This window comes from Rhinolophus ferrumequinum, chromosome 2 (genome assembly GCF_004115265.2).
Source record: "Rhinolophus ferrumequinum isolate MPI-CBG mRhiFer1 chromosome 2, mRhiFer1_v1.p, whole genome shotgun sequence".
Lineage (NCBI taxonomy): Eukaryota > Metazoa > Chordata > Mammalia > Chiroptera > Rhinolophidae > Rhinolophus > Rhinolophus ferrumequinum.
The window spans coordinates 40,281,537-40,295,950 of record NC_046285.1 but is presented as its reverse complement, the minus strand read 5'-3'; the positions used below and the strand labels follow the sequence as shown (position 1 = coordinate 40,295,950).

Sequence of the window (14,414 nt, the reverse complement as noted above, 5' to 3'; positions counted from 1 at the left end):
AAGTGGCTGTATACAAGTGTGTTGTGTGTGTTTTGAAAACTGACGAGATACAGGATGACAAAGGGGGACGGTTGACATGTATACATGTTCACTTGTTTATTTTAAATCTTTAAACCATGTAAAAGATTAAATAAAAGATAAAGCTAACAATAGAAAAAAAGTCCTTTTGACTAGTCATAATTTCATAGACTTTCCATAATTACAAAGACTTCCAATTTTATTTAAAATTTTCAGATGACTGTTCTGAATTAACACCCCAGTACTCAGAGAACAGGTACTGGGCAAGATGTATTTCACTATGGCGAAAAAGTTGTACCAAATAAATCTTAAATAGCCAAAGGATTACTGCTGATCTTGAGATCCAATCTAAACAAAATATACAAATGAAGCAAAAAGACAAAAAAAGCATTTCTCTTCACAAGGCTTAATTCTTTATCTCTTTATTTTTTATAGAAAATTGAAAATAAATTCTATGTTTAAAAGCCAAAATGATATGTAATGGCCATATGCGATGTCAGAGGGGCTAGATGGGGGGAGGGGGGTTATCACTGTGTGAGGGATATAAATGACAAATGTCTATTACATTGTTTTCTATACCTGAAACTAATAAAAAAATTAATTTTAAAAATAAAAAAGTAAAAAAATAAAAATAAATAAAACATTTTACCAAAAAAAAAGCCAAAATGATAGAAACCAGTGAAGATTTCCTAATGTTAAAGCTATAATGTAACACATCACCCAGCACTATTTATTAGAACAAAGACAGACAGTGGTGACTGATTTATTTATGGATTTACTATTTTACACAGAAATCAAGATTCAAGAATTTTAACCATACAAATTGATGATGTTAATTTGTTTGTGGCTTCTTCTACAATATATCTCCCTCTAATTGGTTCCTCCTAAAGTTTGAACTACTGAAATATTAAAAGTAATAAAAGTTCAGAAGATGATACTAATTTCTTAGGAAGAGCACGAATTCCTAGTACCTTTCTCCAATATACTACTATATAAATCAGATTTCTAAACACCAACATTTCATGCCTCTGATAGCTCTGGCTTTTGCTGCTTCTATCTTTGCCATAAATCCTTAAATTCTGACGTGTAGAGAGTAGTTAGAAATTGAACCCAAAAGGATACAGGTTTCTTCATACACCTGGATAGTAGCCATGTCACCCTCCAATCGGATAATCTCTCCAACCAACTCACTGTGGCCCACTCTCACCAGCTCATACATGGCTGCTCCTGCCATGTCACAGGCTGTGACCACTGAAAAGAACAAACAAGTATTTTGATGACTTAAGACTCTGTGAATAGTTATAATTAAAACATCCAATAATTCAATAATGCTGCTGTCCCATATATTCAGAAGAAAAAGAAAACACCCACTATGGAATGCTACATATAGTTTCATAAAAAGTACATTTTTAGCATATGATATAGAGGGAAACAACATAAATGTTAGGCTAAAGATGATCACTTATACAATATACTCATAATAACGCATAATATAAATATGGGTTTTGATCAACCCAGTATGCTATAATACATGGAATGTTGGGTTTGGGGACAATTAAAAAAAACTTTAAAATTGGAACAGGAGCTTTAGCCAGTAACATGTTAGAATGCCACACAATTATCAGTTTGCTGTGTTGTCACCATTCCTTTGAAAGGTAATTATCTAAAACATCTTTACTTTCTAACACTTTATACCAGTGGTTCTTAAAACTCTTCTGGAACATGGAAGATTTTCATAAACTAATGATAGCTCTACCTAGAAAAACTCACAAATGCATCTACAAAATTTTTTTCATAGACCGTAGGGATGTTTATAATCAGTTACCAACACTGGGTGAAGTCCTCACTAAGAATCCCTATTTCTTATAACTACCGAACCAGAATTTATACTTACGATTTTGGACTATGTTGTCTAGTAAGGAAAAATTACTTTTCTGGCAGGGAGGGAAGGTTGCACATTTTCAGATATATGTAGGAATAAACTGATTTTTAATATTTAGACTTCGGATATAATCAATTAGAACTAAGTATTAGGTAATACTCAAGTGGAAACTATTAAAGTATTAAAATTTCATTAACTTATGTTAGAACAATGAAGATTTACCAATTTCATAAATATTTACCTCTATATAAAAATTAAGATGCATTGAAACACCGGAAATAACTAAAATTTTCACCATATTTAATAAATCAAAAAGTATGCCATTTCTTTATTATTTTATTAAGTACTTAAGAATTATAAATAGTTCCAAGAGTAGTTTACTACAAGTTTCAGAAAAATATTTTTACTTAAACTCTTCTGATGGTGTTCTTTTGCCTTTTCCCCAAAAGTTCTTGTGTGCAGCCTATCTTTCCAAAAAACCCTGATGATCATCAAGGGGAAACTTATTTCCCTGAATGGCAAATGAGATTGCAAACAGTGAAATGTATTATTTGCCAATGAGTTCAAGTTCGAACACCAAGTTCTAACTGGTAGAAGCTTCTCGGAGAGAAATAAGAGGCACAGTAACTGACAGTCTTCATTTGCATAAACACAAAAAAGGGTTATCATCACCATTGTGATTAGAACCAGAAAAAGACTATAGCATAAGTTTTACAAAACGATATAAGAAAAAATGAATTTCCACTAAGAATTATAAATCAATGAGCAGGTTTTTTTCTATGGAAACTTGAATCACATTTTGCAGTCGGCTTGTGGAATAACAAAATGGATATTAGAATGAGACTTATTATTTAAAATGCAGTACTTCAAGTTTTGGCAAAATGAACATAAACTTTAAAACTGTTTTCCATTATCAGTGTCATGCCATTAAGACTTCTTTCCTACAGGTAGCTGGTTATGTGATATCTAAAACACCCATTCAGAGGATTTATACGTATATGGAAAGAACCCAGATTGATATTGCTGAGAAATGCTCTGAAAACATTAAAGCTCAAACCGAATTCACAACTATTTACTGGATGCTTATAATCTGCAAGGTCATTACATACTAAAAGCAACAAACTTTATAGCTTTTTAACCTGAGATTTAACAATAAAAAAATAGGTAAAACTCTCAACAGTGATTATACATTTACATAATAAACAGTAGCTCAATAATTATCAAATTTAGATAATGAACGCTAGATGAGCCCTTATGATGGAGGTATTACCTCAGTCTTATAGCAGTTATAAAATCTTTTTTTTTTAAATATCAACAGTATTCTTTTTTTTTTTAGAGTTTAATGGGGAAGGGGAACAGGACTTTATTGGGGAACAGTCTGTACTTCTAGGATTGTTTCCAAGTCAAGTTTTTGTCCTTTCAATCGTAGTTGTGGAGGGCGCAGCTCAGCTCCAGGTCCAGTTGCCGGTTGTTAGTTGCAGGGCGCAGCCCACCATCCCTTGTGGGTATCGAACCGGCAACCTTGTGGCTGAGAGGATGCCCTCCAACTAACTGAGCCATCCGGGAGCTCAGCGGCAGCTCAGCTCAGGGTACTGCGTTCAATCTTAGTTGCAGGGGGTGCAGCCCACAATCCCTTGCGGGAGTCGAGGAGCCGAACAGGCAACCTTGTGGTCGAGAGCCCACTGGTGCATGAGGGAATCGAACTGGCAGCCTATGGTGTTAGGAGCACGGAGCTCCAACCGCCTGAGCCACCGGGCCGGCCCAGTTATAAAATCTTTTGAGGACAGAATTTCTGTAGGTGAACATAAACTTGCGTATTTTTATCTAAAGCACCTTGAAAAGACATTAATTGAAGTTAGGAATCTTTACCATTCAGATTATTATGTATTAACTTACCAGGTCCTGAGACCCCATGCACATAACCAAATGTGCTTTCTTTATCTTCATCGAGTATTTTGGGTAGCTTGGAGAAATCCATTGTGTTAATTTACCTATGGTTAAAAAAAAAAAAGAAAAAAGAAAATGAAGTTATAATTACAAACTCTAAAGTAAAAGAACCAATATAGGTAGTCAACTTTCATTTTTGGTGTATTCTTGACTTACTACCACTTCTCCAAAGTAAAATATAATATAAAATTCTTAAAATTCGGTTAAACATACCTCCTGGATGCTCCACAGTTATTGATTTTAAGAATTATATATCCCTATGAAAAGTATTGCACAGAAAATACCAAGGAGTGTAACAAGGTGAAGTCTTTCCATTGGCTTTTTTAGCCCTACATCTTGCCCTCTCCCCCATTATCTCTCGGACCTTTCTCCAATTACTTTTCCCCTTAATTGTTCTGCATATGTACCCTCTGCATATATACACCGCCATTTCTCAAAAACAGACACATTCTGCCTCAGGGTCTTGGTACATGTTGCTCCTCTGCCTGGAGTATCGTCTCGCAGGTATCTGCTCTTATACTTCCTTCAGGTCTGTACTCAAATGTCTCCTACTCGGTGAGGCCACTTTGCCCATCTATCCAAAATTACAACATATCTCCCTCCTTCACTGCTTTATTTTTCACCATCTAACAAATTATATCTTACATTTAATTTTTTTAATGTATTACTAAACTTTAAAATTTTTCTGGAAGCACTGTTCTTTTTTTTTTTTTTTAAGCAGAACACAGAGTAGTTTAAGCCATTTCAGTTCAACTTGTTTTCTTTATAGATGGGCAATCTGAAACACCCAAAGAATGAACTATTCAAGTACAAACAGAAAATTGGTGGCAGATTCCAAAGTACAAAGTTTATTTTTGACTACAGGTCTAACTTAGTAATTATTGACAACTTAACAATGAAGATACATGTACATATAAAAAAGCTAAATAATGTCCCCAAAACAACCCTAAAATAGGGGTCATAGATCAATGAGTAATAAAGTACCAAATAATATAACTTCTTTACTAAAAGTTCAACGATTAGAATGTTTAGGGAAGACATCTTGAAGGTGAGGTAGAATTTGCATAAAACTAGGAAAAGAAGGGAAGCAAAGGCATTCCAGGTGGGGAAATAACAAGAGCAAAAGAAGGGAGATAAAATTTATAACAATAGTTAAAGACCAGTCTGACAGGAATGAAAGGATTATATTATTAGGGCAATAGTGAGAAATAAGGATGGAAAGATAGACTTATTTGTGGGTCTTTAAATGAATGCCAAGTGAACTTTGTCCTATAAACAACAGGAAATAACTGAAGATTGAGGGAGAACTGCTATGGGAAAAACAATGTTTAATTACTCTAATAGTTATGGCTTGAGTGTGGCTAATAAATTGGAATTCAATTTATTAGATGTTCATTGGACTCCCACCAAGGAAAAAGAACTGTGTTAAATATAGGGAATAAAGATTGTGGGAAAAAGAGCTTTCATTGGTTTTAAACAACTGTACTATATAAAGGAAAACGACTTCAGTGTTCAAAATGACCACACACTAAAAACAGAGGAGAACTTGATGTGGATTTGGAAGAAGTGTTGACCAATGTGGATGAAGTAGAGGGAACACCTAGCTGAAAATAAGTTTTGAGGCTGACCGAGTTGAGTCCAGATAGAAAGAATACTTAAGAGGAAAACCAAACCCTCAGCCTTGGGGATTAATTCCAGTGGGAGGAGGAGTGCTTTTCAGTGTTTCCAGAGACACTGAAGGATCACTCGAGAACCGTATGTTCCATGAACATCATTTGTAGCCCACTCACCAAGATATCAGAGAGTTAGTGAGGCGAGTGTAACAATGAAGTCATTGGCAGAGGAGTGCTGTTAGACACACTGATGCGTCCATCAGAAGGGAGGCGGTGGGCAGGGCTGACGGGGAAGAACTGAGTCATCTTAAGAAACAGGCAAGAGTGGAAACAATTAAAGATTAAAACTGTACGGAGATATGGGAGACCTTACAAAGGAGTCGAATATGATCTAAAGGGCAGGAAAAGTAGCAAGGAGTTAAGGACGGTATCGGTGGTAAGATGGAGACTATCATCAGGTTGGTAGTTTATCGATAAAGATGAAGGTAGGGTGTAAGTAATTAGAAATAATGGAATTGAATTAGAAAAAAAAAATAAACCAGATACTACAGTCACAAATATCACAATAAAGAACACAAGGATTCGGGGGTCCTCGGTAGGAAAATTCAATTGGAAGAAGGGCAGTTAAGGGACGAAGTAAGGAAAGGGGAAACTGGTTTACCAGGAGTCTCTCAGCTTCCTAAAGAAGGGGCTGTTGATTAAGGGACTGCAAAAGACTGGGACATAAAAAGACAGAACAAGTTTTTCTAGAAACTACTTAGATAATTGGGGAAAAAATTAAAGACAAACTTTTGGGAAATGGGTTGTGTGTAAAGTCTTCAAAGAAGTAGTAAACAAGCAAATGAGGTTCAACTTCAGAAAAACAAAGATTTTCAAAGTCAGAAGAGAACTCGATGATCACACAGTCTAACTTCCTCCCTAAATAGGGGTATTTCCTCCAGGGCATTCATGATACATGGTCATCTGCCTCTGAAAGTGGAAATGGCATGACATCTTGAATCAGCAGAATTGGGACACATCCTGATTCTACCAGTGACATGCTACAGAAGGTCTTGGTCAAACCAAAATCTCTTATGTTCATTTGAAAAACAGGAATAATGATACCACGTACCCCAGAGTTGTGATTAAATTACAAATTTGTTAAAATGTTCCTTGTGCAATGTAAAATGCTCAGAAAAATTTCATCAGTAATACTACTATTTAAACAGGGGCTCAATTTTTAAAAACCCTTCTATTTTTAGAAATCTCCTCTTAGAGAATTAGCTTGTATCTGATCTAAATCACCTTCCTAAATTCTACCCTCTGGCCCTATTTCTTCCAACTACTGTAGCCACAGGGTAATTATGTTCCCTCTCTAAGCAAATTCTCTTTAGTGCCTTTAACTGTCCCTCAAAGGATTACCTTTTTTCAGATCCTTTACTCCGAAGGCTACCCTTTTCTGGAGGTATTTCACAATGTCAACGTTTCTTTTAAAACAAAACAGAAACAGTATTCTAGATGTAAGTACTGAAAGTGTCACTTCACCTGATCTTTATATTGAGAGACAGAGACCAAGGCTTTGAATCAGACAGATTGAGTTTAAATTTATAAATTGTGTCCTTGGGCAAATCAAATTCTTTCAACCTTATGAGCCTCAGTTTCATCTGTAAAATCTAATGAGGTCGTTAGGCACCTAACAGTAAGCCCAATAGAAAAGTAACACTCAAGACTACCAACGTAATTCTGTTAATGCAAGCTAAGGCTGCCTAACTTCTATAAAGTACCTAATATATTCTTATTGTTTCGTTACTTGAACCAAATCTAGTAACTTGGCTAGTTTTTTTCTCAGCTAATATGTGTATTTTACCGTAACTTTATTTTCTAAAACTAAATAGAATTCTTTAAAGCATCAACGATGTGCCAGGTGCTGAATGGCAGGTTGACACTATAGTGGACTAAGACACAATCTTTACCCCAAGGAGCTTCTGGCCTGGTGGGACGAAAAGACAAACTGGTAGTTACGATAAGGTGACTCACGTGCTGTCACAGGAGCAGTGCAGGTTGCATCAAGCACAGGCATCTACCCCAGACCTGGGCAGGACAAGAGAGACTAAGAGAAGGCTAAGCTGAGACTTGAAAGATGAACAAGGAGACAGACATTCAAGTCCACAGCAGAGCTTCCTTAAAGATGGTTCAAATCTCCTAGGGTGCATGAAGGTGTTCTAGAAAGTTCATGAGGCAATAATGGTGTCTTTTCTGATTTTTTAAAAATGTAAGTATTTACCATGTTTTGCCATGTATAATGCGCACCCATGTTTTTGGCCCAAATTTTCAGGCGGAAAAAATATTTTAATTTTTTAATTCAAATTTTTATTTGTTTACATTTAGGTACTTGTTTTTTGTATTATAAAGGAATTTTAGCATTTATTTTTTAACATATTATGGTACAAAAAATTTTGTATAACAAATGATTACAAAACACAAGAACAGATACAAGGTACAAGAAATTTTATGTACCGGTAACAGATTTACGATATTTATGCCTCATAGAAGGCCAAGAACTCTTCGTCATTGCAAGTTCGCCGTAAGTTCAACAAAACCAATTATCATCTTCTAGGGTGTTATTTTACATACAGATACCATTATTGTTCTAGAGTTATACTTTTAACTCATGAACGTAAATAAAAGAATTAAAAACATTTATATAGATATGGAATTAGTACCACCCACGTATAATGCGCATCCTTATTTTTCTCTCATAAGTTTGCGCCAAAAAGTGTGCATTATACATGGCAAAATACGGTAGATACTCTCCTTTTAAAACAACAGTGAGCACCTCCAAATGTATGAGCAATGGTTAGTGGAAATTGACGAGATAAAATAAGAAAATTATGAACACACCAGGTTTTGAAGTATGAAACAAAAGAATTCCATGCAATTTTGTTCGGCTCCAGCAACATGAACCTATACACTTGCTGTGCCCCTGCCTGAAATGTTTTTCCTCACCCCGAGGAAATAGTCCCCCTCCTCCCACTGTCATCCTCAATTCTCTTACTCTGCTTTTCCTCATAGCACTTATAACTACCTAAAAGAATATAGTTATTCTTTTCAATTCACTGGCTTCCTGTCTGTCTCACTCCATAGGACGCAAGCTTCATGAGGGCAAAGAAAATAGTGCCTGGGCAAAGGAAATAAGTACTCAGTGAACAGTTACTAAATAACCTCAGATCCCCCTAATACCAGTCCATTTAACCAAAAGGGAAACTAAAGAATGGAGATTTAAGTAACTTGGCCCACCATCACAAAACTAGCAAGTAGAAAAGGTGAGCTTCAAACCTAGGCAGTCTGACTGCAAAGCCTGTAACGGGGCTGCTTCCTCAGTTTGCAGCTAAACAACCCTGTAAGGTACAGAGGACAACGTTCTCTGCCTCAAGGCAGCAGTTTTACCAGATTAGACATGGACATGCAGCACCCAGAGTCCCCTTCCTAGGCCAGGGGAGTGTGGTCAGTGGATAGCCAGCAGCTGTCAGCCCTTCAGGGGAGGCTGCAGAAGCAGACACACCTGGTCGCCTTCACGTCCTTCACAGGCACTGCACCTTGTGACTGAGAGGAGGTGTAAAGGCCCAGCGACGGGAGCCGCATGTGGGCACTACCACAAGCCATACTGCACTTTTCATTACCAGTTCGGCTGAGGGTTTGTTGGACTTGCATTGCACTTCAACTTCTTCCTCTGCCCAACTCTGCTTCTGCCCACTTCCTTTCACACATGTTGATCCCTAACAAACATCTACATCCAACGCTTTCTTGGTATCTGCTTCCCGAGGACCCAAAATAAATAATAAACATACTGAACAATTAATCCCAGAATAAATAAAACTTAAGACACACTTGAACCCCTACAATTTTTGGCCTGTTTTCTTAATTATCTTATAGTTAGTTATTTTGTGAAATGGGAAAAGAAATACAAAAGTAGGTTTAGAAAGCAGAGCATTTAGGGCAATGCTCAAGCTACAGTAAGCAAATAACACCGAGGTCAGGTCCCGACACAACCAAAACCTTAGTTTCTACAAAACCCTTGCTCCATGTCCTTCAAACCTTAGATGGAGCCCATCATCAGTAGTTACCGGAAAAGAAGTTTCAACTCATAAGAGTTTAACTTCTAAAGTACTATTTTCTGATAGAATTGGAAAATATGGTTTCTCAGGTCCAGGAGTTTCAGGTTCCAACCTCTTGACAGTTAAACACTTAGAGAAACTTCCAAGGATTGGTCCAAGGTAATAAGCTCCCTGAACATTCAACGCTGTGGTTCCCACAGCACTGACATAACGGTTTCTATTGTACTTCTAAAGTTTTTTTCACCAAAGCACCCCAATTGCAGAAAAACAAGTAAACACTGAATTGAATAAATCATCTCCCCCAACCTTTCTCTTCAGAATCGTGACCCAGAATAGGATGTTATATAGCAGTCTACTGCAAGCAGGGACACTTCTTTGTATGCTCTTGTATATTCTCTTAAATCCAAACACGTTCTGCACTCCAATTCATCATATACAATGTCTGTTTTACAAGAAAGATTTGTGTGCTTCCTCCCCACAAATACAATTAAAATGATTTATTAGGTAGACATTATATTGACTTAACCATTGAATTGGGCTAAGATATAGCAGTTTGATAAGCACAGTCACATAATAATTTGTATCCGTTAGCCACCCTTTCTTTGTTGTTATCCATGCAAATAGTAAACATAAAAATACCCCACTAAAAACTTCTGATTCAACTCTTAAATGCTTATGCCTCAATGAGAAAAAGCATAGGATTTTAAAGATGTTAAGAAAGCAACCTCCTAAAACATTTTAACTTGCAAAAAGCAAATTATATTGCAAGTTAGATAATATTGAAAGTTAATCTTATCCTAAATCTCCATAAGGTCCCAAACTCTCATACGATTTAATGCTAAATAAAGTTTTATATGGTATTTAATAACTCCTTCCTTACATAATACACAGCTATTCTTATTGCTCTCAATCATCTAATAAAAGCATACTTTAAACTACTTTAAAAACAGTTGCTTTCATGAAAACAGTGTGGTATACACAGCTACACTCATAGAGAAAGCAACTCAATGATTACAGAAAAAATGTGCCTTAGGCTATTGGGCTCCTACTTTAAGGATAAAAAGTAAATGTAATTTACAAGTAAGATTCCTATAGTCATAAATTGCAGGGTTCTCCCCATATTTCTGAAAGATTGAAAAAAACAACAACCCTGCTGTCGATGGGGAAAAATCCAGATCAGTGCAGGCAAGCACCTGATCTAACGAGTCATCGGTCTCCCACACACACTGCAGAACTCTGCAGTGGCAAATCACAACACCGGAGGCCCATTATTTTTCCTTCCCTTTCACAAGGTCCACTCTAAACTGCTAATGATTAATGCACTATACCCGGTAACATCATCATCCAGAAATAATTCTCTTTACGACCAGTCTTAGATGATACGGTTGTGGGGGGTAAGGGTGAGGTATTATATAAAAGCTAAATACCAAGGTTCCAAGACAGTACTTATTTACGTACTTCATTGACACTGAAGTATATAATTTTACTGTAACAATTAAAAAGTATATTCTATACAATTGATTAAGGACTATCTCTGAAAAGACCCTGTTTCCCTGAAAATAAGACCTAGCTGGACAATCAGCTCTAATGCATCTTTTGGAGCAAAAATTAATATAAGACCTGGTCTTATATTAATTAAATATGTACCCTACTGGAATAAAAACCCGGTCTTATATTAACTTTTGCCCCAAAAGACGCATTAGAGCTGATTGTTCGGCTAGGTCTTATTTTTGGGGAAACACAGTAGTAGATAAAAAATGAAGAAGAATCTTGTTGACTACAATCAAATACTTATTTTCATACACAGTTTATCTTCTTAGAAAAAGGCATCATGAATCTTTTTAATATTCTTAAGCTTAGTCAAAAAGTTACAGAATAGGTAGAATTCCAGTTAATAACATTACCTTCTATTTATATAGTATTAAATCATTTTGTGAAACACTTTTGTATTAATTTTATTTAATCTACCTACCTATCAACCCCATTAAAAAGGCTTATATGGCAGGCTACTGATGAAGCATAACTAACTAGTTCTCCATTTTTTCCATCAACAAAACCCTAACCCGGTTCAAATTTTGATAAGCCCACCAAAGTAATTTCAGTTCCCTTGCCAATGACTGGTTTGGAAATGAGCATGTAATAATGTTCAGACCGTGAAGAGGTGAAGCGAAGTCTGTTGGGGAGCTCCTGGGAATGATTTCTTTGCTCTTTTAAAAGATACAGGCCATGAGCAACACTTTTTCTCCCCTTGGATGGGTCATCTGCATGGGACATGCAGCCATCTTGGGACAATGAAGGAAGCTAATCTACGCAGACAGGCTACCTGGCTAAGTAAGGACAGCAAAATAGAAAGAGGAAAGCACCTGGGTCCCTGTTGCCTTTACTGGTCCACTGAACCAACATGCAAAAGGAGAGCGTTTCAAGAATACTTTCACATGTAAACATATTTCACAGTACTATTAAAAAAAAGTGTAGATCAAAAGGTTAAGAATAAAGGCAAACATAAGGTCATTACTTAAATAGTTCACAAAAATTACGGTGATGGACTACAAGGAAATGTACAGTCAAAACTGGGAATCAAAGAGTAGAGATATACACAAGATTCACAAATAGCAAACTGAACTAATGGAATCAGGAAGTATGTACCCCTACTGGAATAAAAACTTTTGAGAACATGCACGCATACACCCCTCCATTTCAACCTCATACCAAAACAAAGGCATTCCTGAAAAAGAAATAGTAAAGATAAAAGCAAGGGTGGACACTTAAGCTGGGAACAGAATTCAAATTGTATCAGCTACATATGCTTATGGTTTGTTGACAGGCTTGTCCATAAACTATTTTTACAGCACTTCTAGATATAAACAATCATAGGTTCCTCTTCAAATTTTTACAAATAAAACTGTGCAAAACCCAAAGTTTTAACCAGAATAACAAAATGCTCTATTTAGTATATAAGTTCTACAGTATGAATTTATAGGCTAGAAGCCTATGAGCAAAGGTAAAACTATTATCTGAACAGATTCAAGTATCCCTATCTTCAAGAAGCATATTTATCATTTTCTTACCCATTGACCTCCACATAGCATAGTGCTTTGCACAGCAGTAACTCAATAAAATGTTCTGAAATTTAAAATAAATAATATCAACTACTATTTGTTAATCACATATCACACTCCAGGCATTATGTTAAAAAATGGACACATCCCATTTAACCCTTAACAACAGTGCTATGAGGTAGGTATTGTTTGACTAAGAAATAGATTTTGAGCCTTAAGCAACCCACTCACGATGACATAGCTATAGAGTAGAGAAGCCTGATTTAGTCTGATTTTAACACCCAGTATTTAGTAACAAATAATTCAAAAGACCTTATTTCAGCCAGTAGCTTTAACATTTATTACCTTTTTTTTTAACCAGGGATACCTCTTTTCCATTAATAATTGACTCTATGTTAGAATAAAATGAATAATATGCAGACAAAAGAGAGAAGGTGAAAAAAGGTGACATAACAGATCACTCACAAACTAAACAACCAAGAATTGACTGTTCCTAGAATACTGATCTCCTAAAGAACAAAGACTTAAAGAACAATGAATAATGCTGTATTTTATTAATGCCTAGCGTTATAACACAAACATAAACGATTATAATAGAAAAAAAAATCAATGTAACTACAGAGTAAATGGGTATAGTCGGGACTAATAAGAATATTAAGGAAAACGAACCCAATACAATGTTGCTACCAGGAATAGTTAGTGGAAAATTTCTGGTTAACAGACTGTCATAAATTTGGAACAATGAAGCTAGCTAAAACAGTATCTGCATAAGAAATTCCTCATATTTTTCTTATTTCTTAGATAAAACTTAATAAACTGGAGTAAAATGTTATACTAAAGCTAACAGTACTACCCCATAAGACTTTTGAATTTTTAGAATATTTTCTTGATTTCAGATTACAAAGAAAAAGTGAGTCACTGACTTGTATTTTAAATTACAAGTATATAAATAGCCAAGACGATAACCAAAAGATACAAACAGTAAAGAAAGTATTTGTTACATACTTTTCCTTAAAATTTATTTTCAGAATATGCTTATAATGTAAAAAACAGCTAAGGCAAAGTCTCAACGCTTCAATATTATTGACTGTTATTACTTCCTCACAATTTTTTTACATAAGTGTAATCGATACTATAACTATATATATATATATAGTTATTCGTGACTATCATCTTCAACTGTATAATATTCCATTAAACAGATACCACAGTTTATTTAATCTCTTTACTGGGTACCTAGATGGCTTCCCATTTTTTAAAAGCTATTTTTATTTTTTATATTTTGCTAGTATACTTTCATTCATTTTAACTTAGTGACTAGATAAAGCCAAGGTAAGGCAACCAACTAGGGATCCATAAGGATACTCTATGCTGATGTTTCACAAGAGCAATTCTTACACACACACACACACACACACACGCCTACCTAGAAGTAATACCATATTTCATGTAATCTAAGGTACCATCAATTGTAACATACTGCTTTATTTGATGTACTATTACGAAAAAAATGGACAAATTAAACTATGACACTCCAGAAACTTCAGGATAAACACTAATTTCAAAGCTGTTAAAATGCAAAAAGAAAAAAAGTATGTCCTAGAAACAATAATATATGCTATTAGAACTAAAGACAGTACAACAATATTTATATATAAGATCAGATTTGCCAACCTTCACTAGAATAAAGACCTAAGAAATAAGAAAACAAAAGATCCCTGAAACTGTTGAAATGACAGTCTCAAACTTTCTGCACATTACAAGAGACCTTTGTACATACAGTCTTACTGACTCAATCAAT

General features: G+C 35.4%; 1 protein-coding gene across 2 annotated transcripts in view; it reads right to left on the bottom strand.

Annotated features, from left to right (window-relative positions):
- The window catches only part of ATP6V1A (ATPase H+ transporting V1 subunit A), a 49,545-nt gene that overhangs the window by 20,830 nt on the left and 14,301 nt on the right, over window positions 1–14,414 (bottom strand). For both annotated transcript variants that reach the window (XM_033130657.1, XM_033130664.1), the window contains exons 2-3: window positions 3,797–3,891; window positions 1,141–1,269 (exon numbers count right to left, since the gene is read on the bottom strand). In XM_033130657.1, coding sequence (XP_032986548.1) covers window positions 1,141–1,269; window positions 3,797–3,878 — 211 coding nt within the window. In that variant the 5' untranslated portion in view covers window positions 3,879–3,891. The remainder of the gene's footprint in view (window positions 1–1,140; window positions 1,270–3,796; window positions 3,892–14,414) is intronic.